The 27,506-nt window shown below is 37.0% G+C and overlaps 2 protein-coding genes across 2 annotated transcripts in view; one reads left to right on the top strand and one right to left on the bottom strand.

Moving 5' to 3' along the window:
• Positions 1-27,506, top strand: part of LOC105214707 (dynein axonemal heavy chain 3) — a 108,866-nt gene that overhangs the window by 12,418 nt on the left and 68,942 nt on the right. Inside the window, exons 11-31 of the mRNA XM_011188282.3 lie at positions 389-568; positions 1,203-1,314; positions 1,375-1,581; positions 1,636-1,836; positions 1,911-2,076; positions 2,202-2,416; positions 8,377-8,567; positions 8,717-8,901; positions 10,023-10,140; positions 10,375-10,522; positions 12,164-12,321; positions 12,395-12,461; positions 12,536-13,156; positions 13,221-13,490; positions 13,547-13,651; positions 13,722-13,892; positions 13,967-14,114; positions 14,179-14,277; positions 14,330-14,444; positions 15,016-15,184; positions 23,026-23,219. Coding sequence (XP_011186584.3) covers positions 389-568; positions 1,203-1,314; positions 1,375-1,581; positions 1,636-1,836; positions 1,911-2,076; positions 2,202-2,416; positions 8,377-8,567; positions 8,717-8,901; positions 10,023-10,140; positions 10,375-10,522; positions 12,164-12,321; positions 12,395-12,461; positions 12,536-13,156; positions 13,221-13,490; positions 13,547-13,651; positions 13,722-13,892; positions 13,967-14,114; positions 14,179-14,277; positions 14,330-14,444; positions 15,016-15,184; positions 23,026-23,219 — 3,840 coding nt within the window. The remainder of the gene's footprint in view (positions 1-388; positions 569-1,202; positions 1,315-1,374; positions 1,582-1,635; positions 1,837-1,910; positions 2,077-2,201; positions 2,417-8,376; positions 8,568-8,716; positions 8,902-10,022; positions 10,141-10,374; positions 10,523-12,163; positions 12,322-12,394; positions 12,462-12,535; positions 13,157-13,220; positions 13,491-13,546; positions 13,652-13,721; positions 13,893-13,966; positions 14,115-14,178; positions 14,278-14,329; positions 14,445-15,015; positions 15,185-23,025; positions 23,220-27,506) is intronic.
• Positions 15,291-16,925, bottom strand: LOC105214685 (uncharacterized). Its single transcript, XM_054229006.1, has one exon. The coding sequence runs from the start codon at positions 16,908-16,910 to the stop codon at positions 15,414-15,416; it is 1,497 nt and encodes a 498-aa protein (XP_054084981.1). The 5' UTR covers positions 16,911-16,925; the 3' UTR covers positions 15,291-15,413.

The following is a 27,506-nucleotide window of genomic DNA, read 5'->3' as shown; positions in this document are numbered from 1 at the left end:
AGCGAATTGCATGTGATAAACGAAATTAGTTATAAAGTAGTTCATTAGATTGTGTCCACACGTAAGCACCAGCAGCCATATGGAAACATAAAAAAACGGAAAAATATATAATATACCTATATGTAATCAGCAACACAAGCACTTACACTCACGCGTACATACACAATAATTAAGCTTAGTGGTGAAATTGGGACTTATGCCAAATGGCCGACGAGTCACTTAGTTCGCTTGGCCAAATGTGTAAAGTTTCAGTGTTTGACCTTTTCGCTTGCCAACTAGCCACTAGTTTAATCAACCACTAATTCACCCACTTGTTGTTGTTGTTTTTTCTCTCTTCTTACTGGCTTTATTTTAATGCGGTTCTTACTTTTTTTCATTTCTTTTCCAGATCTCCTTTGGAGCGAAAACGTCTGCAATTGGAAATGGAGCCACCAGATTTTCCACAGTTAATCATACGTGGTCCAGTGCCGTACAAAGTGAATGTACAGTTAGCACGTAATCGTCTAGACCAACTTTTAATGGTAACACATCCAATTATAAGAGCACTCAATCAGCTGTGGCATCAATTGTAAGTATACTTATGGACAATATGTGAAGAAAATCTGACGAAAAATAAGAGAATAGTTGGAGTATGCATTCCTTATGAAAGTAATAATGAGAGTTGTAACAAGAAAAGTAGATAGAGATCTCTAACTTATGAAAAATTAATCGGTAAATCGATTTGATAAGATATATAATCTAACTTTTCTAAAGTCTCAGAAATGCGTCCAAGAACTGGGCGCAAAAAGGTTAATACGTTCCTAGTTGATCTGTTCCTAAGACCTTTTCGTCTTTTGTACAAAAGAAGAGTTAAGATGATTCAAACCACTTTCTCAAAGATTATTATAACTTCTCTAAAGTCTCTCAAAAATCCGTCAAAGAACTAGGATCTTAATAAGTTATCTTTAATAAGTTCATAGTTGATCTGTTCATTACGACTGTTAATCTTTTGTCCAAAAGGTAGTTCAAACCACTTTATCGAATATTCTTTAATCTCATCCCAAATATTTGTATCTTTTACTGATGAAATATATCTAAAGCTAGATACCATTAGATGTTCTGATGTCAATATATTGAAATCATATCGATTGTTCCGCATTCTTACTGATCTCTTGATTCTCTAAAAAACTACTCAAGTACATAATATATATTCCATCTCATAGATACAACGATCTGGTTGTCATTGATGTTTCGAAGATCTTTTTGCGCGATCAACCGATGACAGCCGATGAAATGATAAGTTTTGTCGACGAAAGCTGTGAAGTTATACGCGATGTGAGTATCAAATTTCCCTCTCTTTCTTGAAAGCTCACGAAAATATTAAAATCGATGTAGTTGCTTTTGAATGACTGGTTGCCACGCTGTGCCGATTTGGTGGATGTTATGCGTCGCACCTGGAAGGATTTGGTGCCAATGAATCAGCGTTATGGTGGACGTGCGGCTGTGCTCTTCAATTGTGTGCATGCGCTAATGTCGCATCACTTGGAGGGACTGATAACGCGCAGTATTTCCGTGCTCTATACGAACCTAACGCGATATGAGGTGGGGTAGCAGGGGTTATGAATTTTATTGTATTATCATTCTCAAATTCTCCAGGAGGGCAACGATATCGAACGCTATCAAATGTACGATAAGAAGCTCAGACGTCGTCCGCTGATGACATTGATTTTCTCCGTGGTCGGCGCACATTTTGACAATCGCACCGATGATCGTAATGACACTACACCGATCTACAAATACGATGAGGAGGATGATGCTAGTCCATTTTACCGACGTCCCAGCGTTGTATTCGAAACGGTTAGTAATTTTTATCATAAATAAATATTATAATTATCAAAAATACCAATTTATTTGTATGTTTTGTTTCACAGAGCCCACCTGAGCTAGATCCAGCTTGCGAATTCGTGCTGAAAAATGAAGGCAAATTTTTTGGTTTTCCTTACATAAGTGAGCTGCCAGACTTATTTACTCATATATTCAAGAAAATACTGCGTGTGGGCTATAAAATACCGCGCCTGGAATACTTTATGTCGAGAGGTGAGAACATTTTTTTTTATTGGAGGAGAGAGAGAAACTTTGAACAAAATATTGAGTAGGTTCGACCCATCTATTTCATTATATTTTTTTAATATTTGTTATGATTTATATTTCATTTAACATAGATGAAAGCACTCTCGGTTACTTGCATGTCGTCGATGAGTCGCATTGTGATATGAAGCGTTTGTATAAAAATGTCAACAGAATCGTTGAGAACAACTGGAGTGGTCTGCGTGTTTATTTGTATCCCATCTTTAAATACTATTATGCCTTATTCACGAAGAAAATGTTGCCGATTGTCGAAAAGTTATTCACACAAAATATTGTTCCTGAATTAGTGGTAAGTGCTACTTTACGGGATTTTGATTTTTTTAGATTTTAAGCTTTTTGAGTTTTTGCGATTTTAGTATAATTCGAAAATAATCGTCTCTTAAGGGGCTATACCAGTGTAACATTTTCAAAAAATGGATTTTTTTTATTTTTTGCTTATTCGATAGTTTATACTTTCAAAAATATCCTGTGAAAACGGTAAGATCGTATCTTGAATAGTTTTTCAATGGTAGTGTTCTAAAGAGCGACCGTGTGCAGGTATAAGCAGCTATAGTCGATACTTTAAACGCGTTTTTATCGTAACGACATTTCTCAAAACTGCTGACATCATAACTCAACGAGAAATTGACCGATTTCAAACTGAATGTTCTTGAATATATTACCTATACAATGACCTACTATCCTTTTGATTTGTTGAAAATTGTTCATTTGGCATTAAAAAAACTATCATTTTTTTACCTAAAAAAACGACATTTTTTCAGAACTACTCCATTTTGTTAATTGTTGATATTTTTCAAAAATCGTGGGTCGTTGTATGGGAAATATCTTCAACTTTAATACTCTTTTTAATTTTTTTTTGTTTTAGCTACTTATTCGGTCGAAATTATGTCAGCAGTTGGGGAACTTTTTTTTTTGGTACCTCCCAAAACAGCACATAACTCGGTTATTTTTCAATATTTTTGTAAAAAATTGTTTTTTTTTAAATATAGCTGAAAATATACCTTATTATGTCCAAAAAACTTCGAAACATTCGATATAGTTCACCTAACGGTTGTTTGTAAGTAATAAAACTAAATGAGTTAGATATAGGGTTATATATATCAAAATGATCAGGGTGACGAGACGAGTCAAAATCCGAATGTCTGTCTGTCCGTGCAACGGATAACTTGAGTAAAAATTGAGATATCTTAACGAAACTTGGAACACGTATTCCTTGGCACCCTGAGGAGGTTGCTTTCGAAAATGGGCAAAATCGGACCATTGCCACGCCCACAAAATGGCGCAAACCAAAAACTTATAAAGTGTCATAACTAAGCCTTAAATAAAGTTATGAAAATAAAATGTGGAACATAGGATCGTATTAGGGAGGGGCACATTTAAATGTAATTTTTTTGGAAAAGTGGGCGTGACCCCGCCCCAAATAGGTTTTTTGTATATAACTCGCAAACCAATAAAGCTATATAAACAAAACTTTCTGCATTCGGTTCTTTTAGCCGTTTCCTTATACAGTTCAAAAATGAAAGAAATCGGATAATAACCACGCCCACCTCCCTTACAAAGGTTGGGTTGAAAATTACTAAAAGTGGGTTAGCTCACTAACGAGAAACGTCAGAAACACTAAATTTTACAGAAGAAATAGCAGAAGGAAGCTGCACTCAGATTTTTTGACAAAATGAAAAATGGGCGTGGCATCGCCCACTTATGGGTCAAAAAATATATCTCAGGAACTACTTGACAGATTTCAATGAAATTCGGTAAATAATACCTTCTTGATACCCTGATGACACATGTGAAAAATGGATGAAATCGGTTCATAACCACGACAACTTCCCATATAACTTAATTGTGAATTCCATCTGATTCCTTCACTTTATAATGTATGCATATGGAGCCAATGAAGATAGCGGAATAAAACATTACACAAATAGTGTATATCATATCTGGCTTCACTTGAGAAAAAATTGTCGAAAATGGACTATAACTTTTCAAGACCCCAGATATCGGACATGCTGTTATTGGTAAATCCCTTAGATAATTTAATGTAATTCAGAGGAAATTGTTTTCTTCTAATAGTGTGTCTCTGTTCCAAAAATTATTAAAATCGGATAATAACTTCTCCTAGCTCCCATGTACATAATTATAGGGTTTTCAAAAATACGGTAGGCTTTAATCTAGATATATGTATTGGTTAATATGTGAGATACTATATCTTTGCGAAATTAAGTGCGTGTATAGTTTTGGATATAGTGTACCTAGCTGGTGAAAATGAATGAAATCGGTTCAGGAATTACCTCAGCCCTCATACACTATATAGGACGATTTTCGTTATTCTATTAAACTTTGTGCCGAATTTATAGGTAAATTTGGGTGTTATCTTAATACAATTTCATCAACGAATTGCGAGAGTATAAAATGTTCGGTTGCACCCGAACTTAGCCTTTCCTTACTTGTTTTAAAGTAATTTTAATATCATATTTATTAATGTCAATCACATTGGGAAGCGTTGAAATTGTCTGCTCTCATTTAAATCATTTTTTCATAGCACTATACGCAAAAATTAAGAAGTGATATTGCCAAATAAATGTCATTAAATTTGACGTATTAGGAAAAAAAAACAAATTTTTTGTTTGATATGTGATATTAATATGAATTAAGTGGGATAATAATCGGAAAGTTATTTCAATCACTTTAGCACTGATTGGGTATATTTTTGGTCAACATATGTTATTTCAAATTATGAATTTTTGTCATGAAAATTATGATTTGAATATACCTATATTTCAATGCTATAAAAGAAAACTGTTGAATCTAATTAATGATGAATTAATTCGTAAACTGTAAAATTCACTAGTCTCCATAACTGTATATATGTGTAGATAAAAAAAATTAAAATGATAAAATATTTAAAATTATTTCAACAACTAAAATCCACCTGCCACATAAATCTCAACAACCTTTACACTGCGCAACCCTACCATTCGTGCAAATAGTTCAAAGAACTTTAATTAGCACTTATAAAATTACACCGTAACATGAAACTCAATTGGGGTTGCTGCGCAACAGCATCACCACTGATTTAAGTTTTATGTTAAATCATCAACTTTGCACGGAAATGACTGACATTAATTACATTTTCATCAGCGTATTAAACATTAAATTATCAAGTTTCAACATATTTTTGCATTGTATTATTTGAAGATTATTATTATTTTCATTTTAATAATTCTTTTTCACATTGTTGTTTTTGCTTTTGTTGCAAACTGACACTGCAAATTTCTATAAATTGATGCATAATGAGATTTTCAAAAAGATAACAAGATTGACGATAATGATAGCGCTTATAAAATTTACCGTCGAACATATTGACAATGACACTGTGATGAGCTCATTATGCATTCATATTTGGGGGAAAATAAAGTAAAATAAAGTAAATAATGAAAAAAGAGGTGAAATTATTCAACAGCCAGCAATTTGCGAAAATCCGACATTCATTCATACATGTATGTATATATGTCAATACGTAATATATATGTATGTGTTGGTGTTGTCATACGATGCATGCTAGGGAAGTGCTCGCAATGTTGCACAGCTGCATCAGGCAACATGTTCATGACTGTATGTATGTTGCACACAGTATGTTTGTAGTAGACGATGTGTAATTTTGCGTGGCAAACTCTCCGCTGAATTTCGCTGCAGGAAAACTAAATTAATTATTATATTTTTATTTGATTAAATGCATTGATGCGTAGGATTAAAATTAAATTTTATTATGACGCACTACCAAACGCGTTGAAGACTCATCAGCGAGTGTAGCTTTTCGCTGGTAATTGGTTGACGCGTTGCAACACCAACAAATTTATTTGTGCTCACACATACACGCGCTGAAAAGTAAGGACGTTCAACTTTCGATTACATTTCAAGACGAAAAAATATAAAAGTATATTTCTGTAGTCAAAATATGACGATATTTGGCCGTATTTAGCCAATATTTAGCAGAGTAGCGAACCGAACAAGCAACTGCTGTGTATGAGATAGAATATCGATAGCACTTTAATCAGAAGAATGTAAATTTTTTGATAAGAAAGCAGTATACAATTGTAGCGAGCAGAAAAGTAGCGAATCAAAGATGGCTAATAGTTTTGAATTATTCCAAAAATGAATCGATAAGGATTTCAACCAAGACTTATATCATTCGTTCCTTCATGGCTCGTGAATAGAACAGAAAGATTGTTATTTAAAAGTACTTTTTTGAATTCAATTGTTATATCCTTCGATGTTCCAAAGAGTGCAAATATTGATCAGATTTTTTCGTCTGTTATGATTTCAATTCCCAATCCATTACAAACCGAATATTAAAAAAAGCTTTAGAAAATAAGTCCTTATTAAGCTCGTTATTAGTATAAATACTACAATGTGCGTTGGATTAATGTCAATGTAATGAATACGAGTATGAAAATATTTAGTTACTGCAGCGCAGCGAGTAAAAAAATTAATGGTTAATATTTCAATTTGACACACAACTTCGTTGTAGGCAAATTTACTCACTGCAAAATAACAACTTGATTATGTGTTTGCATAATTCGCAGACTGTGTGTGTCTAGTCAAAAAAAAATATTACAAAATGGCAGGTGATTTGGTGAAAGACTGTCTGTAATAGGTTCATAAAGAGATAAAGAGAGGAGACTGAGGAATTTGAGAATTGCCAGTAACGGTTGTCATCAGATTGAAATATATCCTCATTACGGAGATTTTAAAATTAATACTTTATATGAAATTTTTCAGTGAAATATGAATATGTGCCCCTAAATGCCAATTTTTAATTCTCACTACATATTTGCATATATGGCATATATTAGGTTGGCAAATATCTCCCTTCTGTTTTTTTGCTCTTTCTTCAATGCTTTATAAAAAGTCTTACAGTGATCGGATTTAGTTCAACTATGCACCCTTTCGTTCGATAATCTGTTTACATCTAGACGGCAACTTCATAATACCCCAATTGTGGAAGCCCCCCTTCTTATTTGCAAAGAACTTGGACAGCCATTTTTCACAAGCCTCTTTGTGGTTCAACTTTACACCACTAAGGGTGTTCGCCATGGACAGGAAAAGGTGGTAAACACTTAGCGCTATGTCCAGACTATATGGTGGATGCGATAAAATCTCCCAACCGAGCTCCCGTAGCTTCTTACGAGTCATCAACGCAGTGTGTGGTCTGGCGTTGTCCTGGTGGAACACTACACCCTTCCTGTTGGCCAATTTTGGACGCTTCTGGTCGATCGCCTGCTTCAAGTTGTCCAGTTTTTCGCAGTAAATGGTAGAATTACGCGTCTGGCCATATGGGAGCAGCTCATAGTGTCCCTGCCATTCCCACCAAACACACAGCAAAATCTTCCTGGCCGTCAATCCCGGATTGGCCACTATTTGGGACGATTCGCCGGCCTTCGACCGCGACCATTTTCGCTTGATATTGCCATATGTGATGCATTTTTCGTCGTCAGTCACCATCCGCTTCAAAAATGTGTCGAATTCGTTCGTTTCAGCAGCATATCGCAGGCGTTGATTCGGTTCAGAAGGTTTTTACGTCAAATCATGCGGCACACAAACATCAAGCTTTATTGTGTATCCAGCCTTCTGCAGATGGTTTAAAATGGTTAGGTGACTAACACCCATCTCCTGGGAGATGTCACGAGATGCCACATGCCGGTCTAACTCGATGTATTACATGATTTGATCGGTATTCGTCGTCACAGGTCTTCCGCCGGCTGGCTTATCCATGATTTCGTTTTCTCCCGCTCTGAATCGTCGAAATCATTCAGCCGCAGTTCGAAGTGATAGAGTACCATCCCCCAAAACACCATTAATATCACGGAACGTTTCTGTAGGGGAATTGCTTTTAACGAAGGAAAACTTTGAAATAGCGCGAATTTCGTAGTTAGTGAACTACATTTTACACGTCTATAACTGTTCAACGCAAAATCCAAACTAATCAAGCACAGCGTAGTTTTGTAGGCTAAGTCAAGACCTTTCAATGATGTATAGTATTGCCAGATACGAGCTCTGTAGCGCTTTATACATAACCACGAAATTCAAAAGACAAAAAGGCGGAAGGGAGATATTTGCCAACCTAATATTTTCGGGGATTTAGTAGATTTTTGAGAAAATAATATAAATCACTGTAGTTCTCATACAGTCTTTTTCTGGGAAAAGGTCAATTATTTATTCACTAATTCCGCCCTTTTCCACACACAGCTCGTCGAAGACCTCATGAAGCGTCTGATGGGTATCATACACAGCACGTACATTTTGCGCGACTTCATACCACTAAATCTGTTCATGGTGGACAATCGCCATGTGAAGAACACCATTGTAATGTTGGTGCAGCAAGTTTACGATTTCATAATAGACTATTACAAGGCGGTTAATATAAATGAGAATCGAGCGTAAGTGAGAAATGCTAATTATAACAAAGATGCCATCTGATTACATACACCGTTACCAAAGGTGTATGCATTACATTGAAATTACTTGCAGCGATTTTACAATCTGAATTAAATGGAAACGTATTTATTTTAACTATTCTTTTTCGCAGCATTTGTGATGCACTAGAGGAGATGTCAATGAAGGCTGGCGAACGACCCGAGGAGACACCAGAAGTAGTCGCCTTGCAAAACTACTTAAGCGAGTGTCGTGATGAGAAAATATTTGCAATAAAAGATGAAATCAAAATAGTGTCGCGTCGTGTGATATTCCTGCTAACACATACAATATTGGATAGTAAGTGTAATGGGATAGTGTTTGTATTGTGCGCATTAGGGTGGTGCTAAAGAAAGAAAAGCGATATATTCTTGATTTGAGAGCACAGCAGCAATATTCGTACGAGTAGTCTAACAATCCATTCGATTGATTTAATTCATTTAAAACTCATATCGATGACTGGGTTCTCTCGTTTGGGTGGAAGAACCGTTGTCGTCAGGTGGATTTCAGTTGACACTCAGGACCTCACTTAGACCGTAAGACTATTCTAACCCGCAATCAACACAAGGATTAAGTTTTTCGAAATACAGTTGAACTTCCCTAATTAGAATCACCATAATCCACAAAAAACTTCGAGCTAAAGAGACTTCCGAGTTACGGAAGGTAATTTGAATGAAATTTGACTTCTATTGCCAATTCAAGAGTTCAAGTTGTGGAGAACTTCGATTTATGGAAGTTCAACAGTATTTCGAAAAAAAAAAATATTCCGTCATTTAAGGATCACCCTAAAGTATAGTTGGAAGCTTGATGTACACCATATACATGTGTACATACATATATAAATAGTTTTCTAAATAAGCTTAAACCATCAACTTTATATGTGCAAGCGCTGCATAAAAAGTTTGCACCAACTTTAACTCCTTTTTCCCATTGAAGTTGTATAAAGTTGTTCACAACACATTGATATCCTTCAGTTACAAAGGCTGCTGGCCCATGGCACTCGATACTAAAAGCAAATTATAAAAGTTTAATTTAGTTAGTGATTACGAAGTTGACACTCGCCGTAGTAGAGTGGGAGGGGATGTGGGCTGTTGTGTGTGCAGCGAGCGTTTGTGTTGTCATTATAAATGATTTTTTTAACGTTAACTGTATATACTAAACTAACGGTGCATGTGCACACTCTAAAAGCGATAACATTATATCGACTAAAGTATAGGATTTTTTATTTGCGGAAAATGCCTTCGAGATCTAATTAATTAGCTTGTCGAGTACCGATAACAAAGTTGTGGCGGCTGCCTTTCAAAGCACGATGCATGTGGCCACTAACTATTGACAATATACAGAGCTGCCTGAGAGCTGCCTTCCACCTTATCCTTAACCGTTGCAAAGCGTATACAAAAAATTTTGAAACTATTCAACAGGTGATCACATTCATCTCAATTCACGCACCTTCATACTGCCTGGCGAACTGGAGGAAGTATTGGATTTGAGCGCGGCACGTCTGAATGTGGTGCGCGAGAACTTGGAGATGGCATTGCGGTGCGTAAGCTTACAAAAAAAACATCTATATGTAGAATGTAGCTCTTAGCTCAGCAAATACAAAACCATTGAAGACACAAATGCAACTCGGCTAATTAAAGGTTTTCCAATCAAACACATACATACACATTGGTTTGAAATCCATTTCATTAGTAAGAGTTTGTATTGTGCTGTGTAGAAAGTGTCTATTAGCAAAAGTGTTTATACTCACTTTTCTCTTTCCCCGCTTTGCAGTGAGCGCCGCAAAAAGTTCGAAGAATTCATTTTGTATGAGAAACGTCGCATGGACGGTTTTCGTGTTAAGGAAACGCGCGAAGTTATGTCACTTGAAGAGCTTAAGGAACGTGTCGATACCATTGATGAGCTCTACGAAATAATTGAGGTAAGTTTCTTTGGATTGTGGATTTAAAATTAAAGTTAAATTAAAGAACACTTTAGTGACACGTATGCTATGAGATCTACTAGTTCGTTATTCTATCAGTATTTTTGTGTAATCTATAGGTATATAAATTATGATAGATAGATCTTTTACAACTCCAGAACGACTGGACATATTTTATTGATATCTGATTTGTCGAAATCGCTTCCGCCTGGATTAACGGAAAATACTCGAATCGAACTAATAACTAAAAAAAAATTCCAAAAATTGTCAAACAGATTGTTTCGAACTTTCCAATGTTAGACAGTATAAAGTTCGCTGAAACAACTAGTATACTATTGAAGAGTATACTGTATGGAAATAAGAAGAGATAAAATTCTACAAAAGTGTTAGGTAAGAGAGGACAAACAAAAAAACTTCTTTCGGCGGAAATTAAACTTCCTACAGTAGGTTCCCTTACGTACGCCACCATACACCATGAAAATAGTTGAAATCGGATAATAACCAGGCCCACCTCCCATACAATGGTTAGATTGAAAATTAACCTTTGTCTTTCTCTTTTCTTGACACCCTGATGACAAGTGTGGAAAATGGATGAAATCGGTTCACAACTACGAAAACTTCCCATATAACTCAGTTTTGAATTCCATCTTATTCCTTCACTTTATAATATACTAGCAGACCGCTCCGGCTTCGCATGGGTATAAACAAGCATTTCAAAAGTTATAAGTTACTCACTTACACATACTCTCTCAAACAAATTTATGTACTTTGCGTTTCTTGTGTGGGTTCATTTTAAAAAACTAAAATGAGGATAATTCGAACATGAAATTATATTTTATTTGCAATGAGCTAAAACTTGATTACGACCTCTAGTCTTTAGTGTCAGTTGTCTTTCTCTTCGATTTTGAAGGCGCTGGGAACGCTCAGAGTTCTACGCCCTAGTGCGAGCTTGTATATTTCTAATATTTTGTTCTTCAAGCCGCTGCACACGCAGCGAACTCTACTCTCAAGCGAAGTTTTTAAATATTGTTGAGCAAGCAGCTTCGAGCGCTCGTTACTCGACTCTCTGCCATGAGATTGCGATGCGAAGAGAATGACTTGCAAGACGATTTTCAGTTTCAGATTAAGATTCTCCATTATGGAGTCTTTTTGATACCCTAACCTGGGAACTATTTCCAGAAAGTTGAGATTCTAGCTATAAATATAGCCTATGGTAATCGGGGTGAATGTAGCTTTGCAATGGTGAAAGAATTTTCGAATTCGGCACAGTAACTCAGTAAATATAATAGGAAATAAGAAACAAAAAATTCTGCAAAAGGTAGGACAAGCAAAAAACTTTTCTTGCGGAGGAGATTGTATGAAATTTTACAATCAATAATATTTCTGTCACTGTTTCCTCAGAAGGACTTAAGAAAAGGTGGCAGTCATTTCCACCTTTTATTGGTTCGATACAAATTTTGTATAAGTTAGGTTCTCTTTTCGGAAGCATTTGTTTCGCAAACCTATCCATTTGACTTTTTAAATGTCTCTGTCTTTCTCTGCTATAACTTCACTTTTTATAAAAATACTGCATAAGTGAGGTCTACTTTTCCTTAAGTGATGAAAATCTTAATACTCTCTTGACTATAATCCACTTTACAGGGCATGAGTCGGGAAGCCAGAGCCATAAATGTGGAAGAACAGTTACTACAAATCGATATATCACCGTTCCCGGTGCTTGCGGAAATTATTGAAAAAATGGAACCAATCGAAAAGTTATGGAAGACTGCCTACGAATTCGAAAAGGATTATCAAATTTGGTAAGGGTTACCGCAAATAATTTAATATATTTTATTATATAATATTTTATTAATCACAAAATTTCTAACAAAGGATGTATGGCGAATTCCAATGCCTAGATGCGGATGCCATACGAGAAGAGGTTGAGAGTATGCATCGCGTAAGTATAAAAATATAAAACACTACAACGCTTTTACAAATCTATGGTGAAATATATTTAAAAAATCGGTCTAGATCGTCTACAAACTATCACGTCAGCTGGCCAATAATCCGGCTGCTCGTCGTGCCGCTGAACAGATGCGTATCAAAGTGGAGAAGTTCCGCGCTTATCTACCAGTGCTCGACGCCATCTGTCGGCAAGGTCTAACGGAACGTCATTGGAAACTAATATCCGAACATTTGGGCGCCGAATGCAATCCACAACTATACCCCACACTCAAAGATATGATCGATGCCAATATAATGAGCATATTACAACAATTGGAGGAGATATCCAACGCGGCTGGCAAAGAATTCGAGTTGAATTCAGCGCTCGATGCCATGCAAGCCGATTGGAAAGATGTCGCCTTCGAAGTTTTGCAATATCGTGACTCAGATACGCACATACTCTCCGCGCTAGATGATATACAAACACAGTTAGATGATCACATTATGCGTACGCAGGCGATGAAACGTTCGCCATTCATTGTAGCTTTGGGCTCCAAGGCGGATGATTGGGAGGCTAAACTACTGCTAATACAAAATATCATCGATGCTTGGACGCAAGTGCAGGTTACTTGGATGTATTTGGAACCGATCTTTAGCTCTGAGGATATTATGCGACAAATGCCGATTGAGGGACGCAATTTCAAATCGGTAATATATCTTAAAATCCCCATATTTTCTTTCAGTTTTTCAGAAAATTTTGTTATACTTTTAGGTCGATAAAACTTGGCGTAAAATCATGAAACATACCTGTCAAAATTTGAATGTACTCGTGGCCACTGAGTATCCCAATATGCTGGAAACATTCTTGAAGGCTGTCGAAGATCTTGAAACGGTGCAAAAGGGTTTGAATACATATCTAGAGCAGAAGCGTTTGTTCTTTGCACGTTTCTTCTTTTTGTCGAATGATGAACTCTTGGAAATATTGTCCGAAACAAAGGACCCGCTACGTGTACAGCCGCATTTACGAAAGTGTTTCGAGGGTGTAAGTGTTTAGAGTTGGTAGAATATGTGTTAAGATATACAGTTTTCATTCCGCAGATTGCACGTCTCACCTTCGATGATTCCATGGAAATAACGGAAATGATTTCGGATGAAGATGAGCAAGTATTGCTAGTACGTAAGATCAATCCAGCATTGGCGAATGTAAGTATAGCACCTGGTTTATATTTTTACACAGCGTAGTATTAACGGTATATTTTATGCTTTCTTCTAGGGCTTAGTGGAAATTTGGCTAAAGGAAGTTGAAAATGTCATGTTGGCAAGCGTGCTAGAACAGATGAGGTTAGCTTGGGAGGATTACTTCCTAGTGGAACGCATAATTTGGGTAACATCATGGCCAGGACAGGTGGTACAGAGTATTTCCTGTATGGCCTGGACATATGAGGTAAACCTCGTATCAAATCGAACTTTAACTTTTTATTTATGAGTTTTTAATTTCCTGTCCAATTTAATTCTTAGGTCGAGGAAGCTTTTAGTGAAAACGCTGTTCCAGAATACTTGGAGAAATGTAACGGACAAATCAGCGAGTTGGTACAGTTGGTGCGTACTGATCTGGCGACGGGTACTAGGCTAACCATCGAGGCTTTGATTGTGCTGGACGTACATGGTAAGCTATTTTAAGTACAGTGGTAAAAGATTTAAAGACATTATCTTTCATTACTCCATTGCAGCACGTGATGTTGTCAAGTATCTAATAGATGTGAATGTGGAGAATATCACCGAATTCGACTGGATCTCTCAACTGCGTTACTATTGGCGTGAAACTGAGAGTAAAGAAGTCAAAAAATATTTTAAAATTTAATTTACCACATTCCTTTACAGAGGGTGAGGAGTGGGTCTGTGTCAGCATGGTCGTTACAGATGTTAAATATGGCATGGAGTACTTGGGCAATAATCCACGTTTGGTCGTCACGCCACTTACTGATCGGTGCTACAGGTAATTTTATCGAAATATATAGACATGGAAGTGCACACAGTTTGAATCCAAATAGGTAAACGATGTGTATTCGGTTTACATATATATATTGTATTTATGGTTAAACAGTATTTTTATTTCAAACACAAAATTTATTAGATATATAAAATAGCATATAAAATCAATCCTCGAAATAACAACATAATTTAGTCATTCAAAAATACCCCCTACTACGAAGCTCAAAGCCATTTTTAATGGCTCTAGAGATAACGCTTTTTATATTAAACCAAATAAATCATTGTTTGACAGTTCAAATACACTCATACGCCACCATGTATGCCCCAAGCCAAAAAAATAATATAGTAATAGTTGGCATAAAAAGGTATAAGTAACCATGAACACTGAGTGGACATTCCGATAGGAAAAGCCATTTTGGCCATCATGCCGAGTGTTTCGAATTCTTGTAATGTATGTTCGCTTTTTACTATACAAATGGGGGTTACTCTACCACATCCTCATGTAATTTAAATTCCCTCAAACACTCCACACTCCCCAACGTACTGTAATCGCTGACTAGACATTTCTTCCACAGAACGCTGATGGGCGCATTAAAATTGTGCTTAGGTGGCGCACCCGAAGGACCAGCAGGTACGGGCAAAACGGAGACGTGTAAAGATTTAGCGAAAGCTGTAGCGAAAAAATGTGTAGTATTTAACTGTTCGGATGGCTTGGATTACAAAGCATTGGGCAAATTTTTCAAGGTAAGTAACAAGTGAAGCTTAGCTCGTATTTTCGTTCACCAAACATATACTTAGAAGATTAGCTGTACTAAGAAGCTCAGCTCAGGGTACAAAAAGAGAAACAAAATATTTTTATAAACAAAAATGTGTTCTTTATTCGTTGCATAAAAATTCGCTGAGGTAGTCAATGAAATGGGGTCTTAACTTGTACTATATATTTAGGAAGCTTGTGTCCGGACAAAATGTGTGCTTAAACGCGACGTTTACGGTATTTAAGGCGACGCAAAGTCTTGTAACGGTAACCATCATCAGCCAAGACGGCGGATTCTTGTGGTTCAACAAAGACTTGTTGCTCAGCAACGGCTACTGGAGCGCTGGCTGCTGGGGGCAAGTATTCGTTGGAGGGCAATTCGCTAACATCACGACGATGGCGGTATTTCAGGCGACGGACGGTCTTGTAACGGTAACCATCATCAGCCAAGACAGCGGACTCTTGTGGTTCAACAAAGACTTGTTGCTCAGCAACGGCTACTGGAGCGCTAGCTGCTGGGGGCAAGTATTCGTTGGAAGGCAATTCGTTGACATCACGACGATGACGGTATTTCAAGCGACGGACGGTCTTGTAACGGTAACCATCATCAGCCAAGACGGCGGACTCTTGTGGTACATCGATAACTTGTGGTTCAACAACAGCGACGGGAGCGCTGGCAGCTGGGGGCAAGTATTCGTTGGATGGGAGTTCGTTGACATCACGACGGTGACGGTATTTCAAGCGACGGACGGTCTTGTAACGGTAACCATCATCAGCCAAGACAGCGGACTCTTGAGGAGCTTCAAAGACAACTTGTTCCTGGGCAGCAGCAACTGGGGGCAAGTATTCGTTTGAGGGCAATTCATTGACATCACGACGATGACGGTATTTCAAGCGACGGACGGTCTTGTAACGGTAACCATCATCAGCCAAGACAGCGGACTCTTGTGGTTCAACAAAAACTTGTGGTTCAGCAACGGCTACTGGAGCGCTGGCTGCTGGGGGCAAGTATTCGTTGGAGGGCAATTCGTTGACATCACGACGGTGACGGTATTTCAAGCGACGGACGGTCTTGTAACGGTAACCATCATCAGCCAAGACAGCGGATTCTTGTGGTTCAACAAAGACTTGTGGTTCAGCAACGGCAACTGGAGCGCTGGCTGCTGGGGGCAAGTATTCGTTGGAAGGCAATTCGCTAACATCACGACGATGACGGTATTTCAAGCGACGGACGGTCTTGTAACGGTAACCATCATCAGCCAAGACGGCGGACTCTTGAGGAGCTTCGAAGACAACTTGTTCCTGGGCAGCAGCGACTGGGGGCAAGTATTCGTTGGAGGGCAATTCGTTGACATCACGACGATGACGGTATTTCAAGCGACGGACGGTCTTGTAACGGTAACCATCATCAGCCAAGACAGCGGATTCTTGTGGTTCAACAAAGACTTGTGGTTCAGCAACGGCTACTGGAGCGCTGGCTGCTGGGGGCAAGTATTCGTTGGAAGGCAATTCGCTAACATCACGACGATGACGGTATTTCAGGCGACGGACGGTCTTGTAACGGTAACCATCATCAGCAAGGACGGCGGCTTCCTGGGGCTCTACAACGACTTGTTCAATTGCGACCGCTTCAGCTGGCGGCAAGTAATCATTGCTGGGCACTTCAACGGCGGCGACAACCGCGATAACGGCAAACAACGCGACGAAAAATTTCATTTTGTAGCCAATAACTCGTTAGCTAAGCTAAGACCGTTGCGAATGAGTTAATCTGCGAGAATGATGTTCTTGGACCTTCAGCGAATCATATTTATACGAAAAATGCTATGGCATCGCATTGAGAAAGACTCATCACTTTTGGCGCTACAACCAACTAAGTATGCTAAAAAGTGAACTGTTCGCAAAAAAATATACAAAAACAGCAAAAAAGACCAAAGACACAATAGAAATCTTCGAACAATCGCCGGTGAATTGAGTGTCGACATTACTATGGTTCTATTTTAGTTTGATCTTCGCAACTGACGCATAATATATTCCGCATTCATTTAATCCAATTGTATTTTATTATTATACATTTTTTTGTATTTTTTTGCGTGCACGAGTGAGCGTTTCCCTAACATTCACATCCACTGACAAAGAATACAAAAAAGAGCCACTAAAACTTTGTGTTTGCGATGGCCAAGCATTTAGGGCTCAAGCGCTCAGCTTAGTCGCTTAGCCGGCCGCAACTTGTTTTAATTGATAACCAATTTGGTCGGCAAGATAAATTAACCTCGCCTTAAGTGCTCCGCTAAACGCGCCAACCGCCCAATCGCTTGCGTTCTCTATTTTTAGCCACAGTCTATATTCAAGAGACACTCTGGTGCCACTCGAACGCCTCGGTGTCTTGAAACACTTCGCGCTTAACGGGTAACACACTCGAAGCATTTCTCTTCGCCGTATTCGGTTTATGACACCATCTGTTGCGCGACCGCTATCTCAACCGCTGCGGCTGCCGGTCTGCCGTAGCGCGCCGTCTTTCATGAATAGGTCATTAACCAAATAAACAAAAAGAAAAAGGTGGATGTGATAAATCAAATGACTAAACATCAGATGTTCCCACTACGCCCGTGTTGAAACTAGTATCTGTAGACGCCGAAATTTATTGGTAAGCGTGCTACTTTAGAAAGTGGGAGTCTTCGTCGAACCACAGCATCGGCACCGCAAGCGCGTGCTGTGTAGACGTGTGAGTTACACGCGCTCCAAACGCTGAGCACCTGGCGGCGGCCGCCACATTGGCTGGTTGAGATGCTGCTGGCCGGACTAGCTGCGCCTGCTGTTTAGGTGGGTCGCCGGCCGCACGTGTGTTGATAGCACAGAAATTAATGATATTCTTTAACTGGGAATAGCTCTCCTCGACGACGATGTTTAAAGAAATTTGAATAATTAACACCGAACTCGGTAGTGGGAACGGTCGGCTGAGCGCGGGGTTAATGAAGTTCAAGGTAAATTATTCATACTTGTGGATTTACTTGAGTGCCAAATTTTGTTAAATTATGGCGAGGAAATTCAAGTTTCCTACCTTCAGTACCAACAAAGAAACATATTTATTTACTTAAAGTAAAGGGAGCGCGTTCACTTATTGTGTGAAGGGACCGTGGTCGGCACATACATAACTAATGACGCGACATCTTAAAGCCACAAGTAAATAGATAGTTAGATAATGAATGAATAAATCAATATGCGTAATTTGATATGCGCACGCGTCAGCGCTATATATAAATATGTGGCTCTGTAGTGTGATTGTTGATTTCGATGGAAATCTGGAATTGTGGCGAAGTGTTGCGCTTAAAATATTAGTTTCGAAAGTATGCTTTAATAAATTAGATTTCTTCGTTAATTAATTATATTTTATTGCTGTATTATTTAGATTTTTAATATTTAAACGCGAATTTGTTTAGTTCGGGTCAATTAATTATACGATTCTATTTTGCACCTGCTATTAGAAAAAGAAATATTACATATAATATTAAACACTATAAATTAGAAAAGAGACTTGATTTATATACATTACTTAGGATTAAAGTAATCTACTAGTTTTCAACGACACTAATTCGATTGCTTACCCTTTCATATCACGATCAAATCGATGAGCTTGAGTGAGTATAAATTGAGTTCTTTCACCTTTTTAGTTTTTGTTCCATCTTTTAAAAATATTTTGTCCCAAAATTAAATTTAAAAGTTATTAATGAAAATCTGAAACTTAAAAAAAAATATTTTTTTTTTTTGGTTCGATTCCAGATAAACTAAAATCAGGAACATGTGAACCGATTTAATAAATCTTTTCATAAACCACTTTTAATAAAACTTCTAAATAAAGACATTCAAATATTGGTTGGCTAATAAATATCTCCCTTCCGCTTTTTTCCCTTTATTCAACGCTTTATAAAAAGTGTTACAGCGATCGGATTTTGTTAAAATATACGACGTTTCGTTCGATAATCTGTTTCCATTAAGACGGCAACTTCAAATATCCCCTCGTAGAAGCCCCCCTTCTTTATTTGCGAAGAACTCGGCCAGCCACTTTTCACAAGCCGCTTTTGAGTTCAACTTTACACCACCAAGGGCGTTCGCCATGGGCAAGAACAGGTGATAATCACTTGGCGCTATGTCCGGGCTATATGATGGATGCGATAAAACCTCCCATCCGAGCTCCCGTAGCTTCTGACGAGCCATAAACGAAGTGTGTAGTCTGGTGTTGTTTCAAGCAGTCCAGTTGTTCGCAGTAGATGGTAGAATTAAGCGTCTGGCCATATGTGAGCAGCTCATAGTGGATGATTCCCTTCTAAAACAAATAGCAAAACCTTCCTGACCGTCAATCCCGGCTTGGCCACTGTTTTGGACGATTCACCAGCCTTCGACCACGACCGTTTTCACTTGAACAGCAAGCTTTTTGTATATCCAACCTTCTGCAGATGATTTAAAATGGTTTGCTGACTAACTCCTATCTCCTGGGCGATGTCACGAGATGCCACATCCCGATGTTTTCCATGATTTGATCGGTATTCGTCGTGACAGGTCTTCCGCCGGCTGGCTTATCCATGGTGTTGTTTTCACCCGCTCTCAATCGTCGAAACCATTCCTCCGTAGTTCGAAGTGATAGAATACCATCCCCCAAAACAACATTAATCTCACGGAGCGTTTCTCTAGCGGATTTGCCTTTAACGAGCTCTGTAGCGCTTTATACATAGCCGCGAAATTCAAAAGTCAAAAAGGCGGAAGAGAGATATTTGTCAACCAATATATTTCATACAAATTGATACACTTGGATGCAGCTTAAATTCATCCAGAGATGTAGAAAAGTTTGAACCGAGTTCGTAAATTTTTGACAATAACCTCTTCGATAAAACATTATCACTTAATTTCATTAAGATATTTTACAAATTGATCGATATTTTCTTTAAAAAGTCTGATATATGTGAAAGATGCTCATATTAGATATCTGGGATCTGGAAAATGTATAGTCAGGCTTTGTATATTTTTAGAAGAGATTTAGTGTGTGTATGATCAAATATGCCTTTGGAATTCAAATAAAACATTATAATACAGAAAGTAGGCGTAGTTGGAGTCCAAATTAATTCCAGACAGTTCCACAAAGAATACAAAGGCATATTACGTACCGATATTGGTTCAGTAATTGCTGAAATATGGGATTTCTTCTAAAAGTGGGAATCAAATAGTCTCGAGTACCGATTATTTGAACCCTATATTAATACGAGTATTATTCGCAAAAAATTGTTATTGACTTTTGTTGCTTAAACTAGAAACAGGATTAGAAATCTTCAAAAGCAATTGTTTTTAAGACAGATAGCTATATTTATACTACGAATACGAGTTTACTTATTAATATTTAAATTTTCGCTTTTCTAAATTATGAAATCATTTTCATGCTATGACACTTTCATCTGTACTAGCTGGTGGTTTGCCAGTTAAACACGTTCTGACAAATGCCACACGCTCTTCGAAACTTGTTTTTTGATAATTTTGTTTAGCACTTTATTAACCATTAATTATTAAATTCTTATTAAATCATAAGCTTTGGCTGTAGGAAGTGTCTTCCAAGACGGGAGTTTGTTTATCGGTATGAATGAATGCGTAATGAATTGTTCATTAAATTTCTTAATTATGATAGTGGAATTTTTAATATTAAATTCACATATAAAGGGTGTTTTTTAGAGTTATATAATTTTTATTTAAAATAAGCATCGAAAATATTAAGAAGTTGTGTTCATTTGGCTTTTCATAGTAAATTTCATCTGATATCAGTGTTAGAATCATGCCCCGTTGACCCTGTTGTGCAATGCTGTTTGACTTGACCAACTTAACCTCAAATTGAAATGCTTATTGAATTTGTAGGAAATGAAGGAACAAATTGTCCAAGAAATATAACTCTTAGCTCTCCTAGTAAGTTGTTTTCTACCTTTCCTTCCTTTTTAATACTCCAAACTTAATGGAAATAATTTTTGAAAAAAAAAATCCAAATAACATTTCATTATTTTAGTCCACTCATGTGTATGAAATATTAATTTCTTTTAAATTTTTTTCAACGAAATGCAAATTATTAACCCCGAAGAACACACTAAAAACATATTTGTAACAAGCAATTAACCGCACATAAAGGCCAATGACCGTATGTAAATACGGTGAAACTTCGAAGCCATTGCACTTAAATGTGAAAACGAACCCAAAAAACGCATTTTTACACTAAATACTGCAACAAATTAAAAGTAAACAAAACTGCTGATGTAACTTCTGATAAAAGTTCAAATGTAGCAGAAATAAGTGCACACAAAATGCTGGCGAAATGTTAGAAAAACAAAGAGGTCAATAAATATACACACAAACACAACACACACACAGTGGCGTCTAATCAAATGCTGGCATTCTACTAAACAATAAGTAAAACAACAGCGCAGTGGAGAGATGGCCATTTTTGACCGAGCAAAATTTTAGCAACAACAATAATCAACGAAAATAACAGAAATAAGTAACAAATTTAACGCAACGCAATTGAATATGGCAGACCTTAAACGACAGACAGCATTGAACACAGTTCCTTTGTTGGTACCGATATGTAGAGGCAGGCAAAAAAAACACGAGTGAACCAAAGGAGCGCAGTTCAATTGAGAAAAGTATGAGCATAAAAACTTTACTGAACTGCAATTGTTATTGACAAAGACAATGGAGAAAGAGTATTTAAATAAACAGAAGAAAATATTGTGAACACCAAGGGACATATCTTGAAGAGTTACTTAAAGGACCCGACACAAAAGTGAAAGAATAATAGACACACTCGAAAATCTTAGGACGGATCCCTGGTTTAGAATTATGGAATCTAGAATCCATAGAAAATGTAAAGCAACTACTACTTTGAAGCTTCGTCGAAGGAATTTTGCAAATCGAAGCTCTAATTATGGTTAAATAGTTCAATTATGGTTAAAAATGCTTGAAGCATGATATATCGCTGATTCTTAATGCTATAATACCATTTTCGCCCTATTTTTAAGTTGCTGTTGAGAATAATATAATTCTCCAGCATTTATCAACTAATTTGAAAATAAGTATATTACCTTTAAGCAACCAAAAAACCAGAAAAATTGTATAAATGTTACTTTTTAAACTGAAAGTCTTGTTTTCTGCTTGTTGAGAAACTATTGAGAAATTTCTCAATTCTCAAATGTTTTCGTTATTACTTATTACTCCAATTATGCAATATAATAACGGCAATTAAACAACTAAAAATAATATTTTCAAATCAAATTACAGTTAACTGTTTGTTGAGAAACTATTGAGAATTAAGCTATTGCATTTGAGAAAGCGCTTTTAAATTCAATAAGTCGAAATTAAAGTGGGTTGGGCAATCTTTGTTATTGCTGCAATATATCTTTTTTAATCTGCATTTGTATTTATATTTTCTTTTTGCGGTGAACGTATACTGTTGTTTGTCGGCCTAGGCACACGCTTGTTTATTTTGCCACAGGCTGTCTGCGATGCTTTCAATTTGCTACAAGTGCATTTGCATATGCCGTGTTTACGCAAACATACAATTGTATGCATGGCCGCATATGCGTACTCGCCGAACTCTTTCACTAAATCCGATATGTCTCAATAGTGAAAAGAGTTTTTCTTAGTGCCTTTATCCGCTTTCTCGATTCCTTTTGGCGTATATTCTACTGCCACTCCACATTTTCTTGCGTTTGTTATTTTTTTAACATCCTTCCTTTGACTTCACTGCTTTTGCATGTATTTGCTGCATTGTTTTTATATTTTTTTAATTTTCGCCTTTCTTTTGCAGGGCTTAGCACAATCTGGCGCCTGGGCTTGTTTCGATGAGTTCAATCGCATCGAGTTGGAGGTGCTCTCTGTGGTGGCGCAGCAAATTCTAACCATTCAACGCGCTATCGGCCGTAAGGTGGTGAAATTCTTCTTTGAGGACACTTTGCTACGCTTGGATCCCACATGTTCCATATTCATAACAATGAATCCTGGGTAAGTGCTGCAAGAAACAAAAAAAAAAAAAAAACAGAAAATATTTTAGTAAATATGTATGCTTGTTTGTTATATAATAGTCTTAGTTTTGTTCAATGCTGCTTGCCACATCTATTTTTGAGCGTCGCGTTATATTTTTTCAATACTTTAAATAATCTTCAGGCCTCAAGAGACTTCATATTAATTCTACAGACTTAAAAGCCTATACTATTTTGGCTTTTGCCAAACGATTATAACGGGTGATTTTTTTGAGGTTAGGATTTTCATGCATTAGTATTTGACAGATCACGTGGGATTTCAGACATGGTGTCAAAGAGAAAGATGCTCAGTATGCTTTGACATTTCATCATGAATAGACTTACTAACGAGCAACGCTTGCAAATCATTGAATTTTATTACCAAAATCAGTGTTCGGTTCGAAATGTGTTTATCGACAAATTTTGTTCAGCGATGAGGCTCATTTCTGGTTGAATGGCTACGTAAATAAGCAAAATTGCCGCATTTGGGGTGAAGAGCAACCAGAAGCCGTTCAAGAACTGCCCATGCATCCCGAAAAATGCACTGTTTGGTGTGGTTTGTACGCTGGTGGAATCATTGGACCGTATTTTTTCAAAGATGCTGTTGGACGCAACGTTACGGTGAATGGCGATCGCTATCGTTCGATGCTAACAAACTTTTTGTTGCCAAAAATGGAAGAACTGAACTTGGTTGACATGTGGTTTCAACAAGATGGCGCTACATGCCACACAGCTCGCGATTCTATGGCCATTTTGAGGGAAAACTTCGGAGAACAATTCATCTCAAGAAATGGACCCGTAAGTTGGCCACCAAGATCATGCGATTTAACGCCTTTAGACTATTTTTTGTGGGGCTACGTCAAGTCTAAAGTCTACAGAAATAAGCCAGCAACTATTCCAGCTTTGGAAGACAACATTTCCGAAGAAATTCGGGCTATTCCGGCCGAAATGCTCGAAAAAGTTGCCCAAAATTGGACTTTCCGAATGGACCACCTAAGACGCAGCCGCGGTCAACATTTAAATGAAATTATCTTCAAAAAGTAAATGTCATGAACCAATCTAACGTTTCAAATAAAGAACCGATGAGATTTTGAGAATTTTATGCGTTTTTTTTTTTAAAAAGTTATCAAGCTCTTAAAAAATCACCCTTTATAATGAATTTAGAGATCTATAAGTGACTAAAATAATTATATCATAACATGAGTTGCTGAATAACCGATGGAGACCGTTTTAATACTCCAGAGATACGGTCTATATTATAACTATACTGATCAACAACTTAAGCGATTTGAGTATTTCCATTACATTGTGACATGCGGGTGTTTGTGAACCCTTCAAAGCCTATTAGTTATATTTTGCTTTGTTTTACATACCGTTCTGTATCTTTTCTATAACATTGATCCCTCTTTCTTTTTCACTCCACCGAATATATATAACGATAATATATTTTCCAAAGTACTTTAAGTTTTAATTGCAACCTTAGCGACATCTATCGAATATCAAATCAAACTATTCCATGAAATTGCAAACAATTCCTCATTTGATCTGAAAATGATATTCTGATCGGTCTCTGGTTTTGACTCCCACTCCATTCTACTCCCACTAAAAACATAGCTCTACATAAACTTTAAATACAGAAAACTCAACTCCTTTTTACCAGAAATCAACCAACGAAAGAATTGCACTACGAATTGCTGCCAATGATTTCACGACCGTAACTCCATAGGCTTTTTCCAGAATGTCTACACTTTTTTTCTCCATTATCAAATACCAAATGGAAATAAAACCATTTGGCAGGCATTCATTTCATGTATTTTTTCAACCTTTGTTTCTATTGTGGTTATTCGAATGTATCGAAGTAGTTGCATTTGCCCAGACTTGTTTGCCCACCGTGTCGTTTACTGTTGCGCTACCGATTATGCAACGCTCTAAACATTTGCATGCCGACTACCCGGCCTTCGCTGTTTTTCTTTACACGAGTGCAAGTCGCAAGTGTGTGTGTTGGCCAGTGCGTATGAGCGATTCAAATGCTGCTCCTGTTGGCATATTGCATCGCCAACAAGGCAAACACACACACTCACAACAACAATATGCACAAACACAAATTGTTGCAATCGCAACAGCTGCCCACATGCTTTGATCTGCAACTCGATTTTGCAGAGAGACCACTGTCGCGCTTTTTACCTGCCCAGCGGCTTTGGCAATCATATATTGTCTATTTGCCATATGCTCTCGTCGGTTTATATGTATGTATGTAAATTTGGCGACATAGGACATCATGTTGAGTGGTAACCACAGCAATTTCAGCAGCTAGTGAGTAAGATGCAGTTGGCATGTGTATCTTAAATATGACCTGTAGGAAAAATTACGCTGTTTAAAAATGAAATGAAAATCATTTATCTTCTATATTTAATTCTATAAATTTCTAATAGCAAGATATCTTTCCAGGTGAAATACATTTTTGATTTATTCTGATGCGGTCTTTCATGCCATGCATGCATAGAAAATGCTGAATCATTGTCAGCTTAGCATTCCATCGTTTTCCTGCTGGCACGAAAATCATGCTCCTTCTGAGAGGTCCAAGAACTACAATTGAGAAGGCACCCCATTGCCTTCCTTCTGCAGCCTTGTGTGTTCATCTCTGTTTTCCATTAGTGTTATCAGAGGCCATTTGGTTTTGCGCCAGCGGGTCATTGTAGATTTCCCGAACGCATATTTATAGTTTCGTAGTATTTGAGGGACAGCTGGTTAGCTGCGATACCAAGGTTATCTTCTGCAATTCTAGTCATAATACCTATTTTAATTGACTTTTGTGGTATTTGCCTCCAATAATCGACAGTTCTGATATAATTAAGTGGTTAAATACAACCTCTTACTTCTATACTTTCATATTTAAAATTGAATATAGTAATTCACTAAAGCGATGTTTCTCAGAAAAGTTACGAAAATCTTAGTTATTAAGGGGTTACATGGATTTCGCGGGTTCAAAAAATCAATTTTTTTTTATTTTTACTTATCAATTTCTAGAACATCTCAAGAATATTATGCTCAACTTTCAAGTCGATTCGAATAAAAGTTTCGGAGATACAGCCATTAGAAGGTGTGCGCTCCAAGTCAGGTATTATTGTTACTCAAAACTTTAAATGCGCTTTTGGAATCGTGTTTTCAAAGTCGGCTGATGAAATTTTGCACGGACGAATAATTTTTTTTTTTTAAACAAAATGTCAAGCAAATTTGTCCGATTTTTTTTCTGGAAAAATGTCTACCAAAATTCCAATTTTTACTTTTTTTGTCTTTCCTTCGTTCAAACACGAGGTTATGGTCTTATCTAAAACACTTATTTTTGTTTTTTCATTTTGGATGATCCTGACAGGAGACATGCTGACAACACGGACGCACCTTTTTTCCGAGGCGTCACCGGAAATGACATCAGAATGGAGGAGTTTTATTTGTTTTTTTTAATTTTAGAAATTATTCTTTAAATATGTATCTATAAGACAGAAATATTGAAATAGTACTTTTTTTACCAGACAAAACCCATGTAACACCTTAAAATAAACTAAAGCTACCAGAGTTCTATACATACATAGATAACGAGTGTTTCAGCTTCCGAGAGGGCTTTGAGTACATTTTTTTCACACCACAGCAGCTTTTAATATCTTTAGTGCCGCCATTTACCACTAATTCGTTTGAAATTAAACTATATTCGAAGAACTCCAAATACACACTTACATATATAATTCGGTACAATCCCTCACATCACTGTTACCATTTCTTTATATTCTTTAGTAATTCTCGCTTATCTTAGCGAACTTCCACTAAGCAGACAGCTGAAATTGAACAAAGTTCGGTAAACATTTAAGTTTACTTTAACAATTTTTACAGTAGATAGAAATTTTAGGGAGAACTATTGCTTCTACCATCTCTGCAGTAATGGAGGAAAAGTGTTGGGCGAGTTTGACCACAAATATCTTCTAAGAGTATATACACACTTATTTAATGAGTTTTCAATATCTTCATACTCATATTCTTACTTATTCTGTACAAAAGTGAAACTAATGCGATATAAATACACACTTCTATAACACATTTATTTGAGAAAATCGAACCAGATAGAATAGCATGTGTACATAACCTCAAACAGCATTGTAAAATCATAATTTGATTTCTACCAAAATAATTTCATTGGTTGTGATTTTTGCTTTGACCTTTTTCTTTTTTTTTTGGCTGTTTGCTACGAGGTTAGGTTGATAGAAAGTGAATGTGAGTG

This window comes from Zeugodacus cucurbitae, chromosome 4 (assembly GCF_028554725.1).
Source record: "Zeugodacus cucurbitae isolate PBARC_wt_2022May chromosome 4, idZeuCucr1.2, whole genome shotgun sequence".
Taxonomy (NCBI): Eukaryota; Metazoa; Arthropoda; class Insecta; order Diptera; family Tephritidae; genus Zeugodacus; species Zeugodacus cucurbitae.
The sequence above is the reverse complement of the archived record's forward strand: the minus strand, read 5'-3'. Positions and strand labels throughout refer to the sequence as shown.

Excerpts from the sequence above, each read along its gene's own strand:
- LOC105214685 (XM_054229006.1), bottom strand. The coding sequence starts at position 16,910 with ATGAAATTTTTCGTCGCGTTGTTTGCCGTTATCGCGGTTGTCGCCGCC.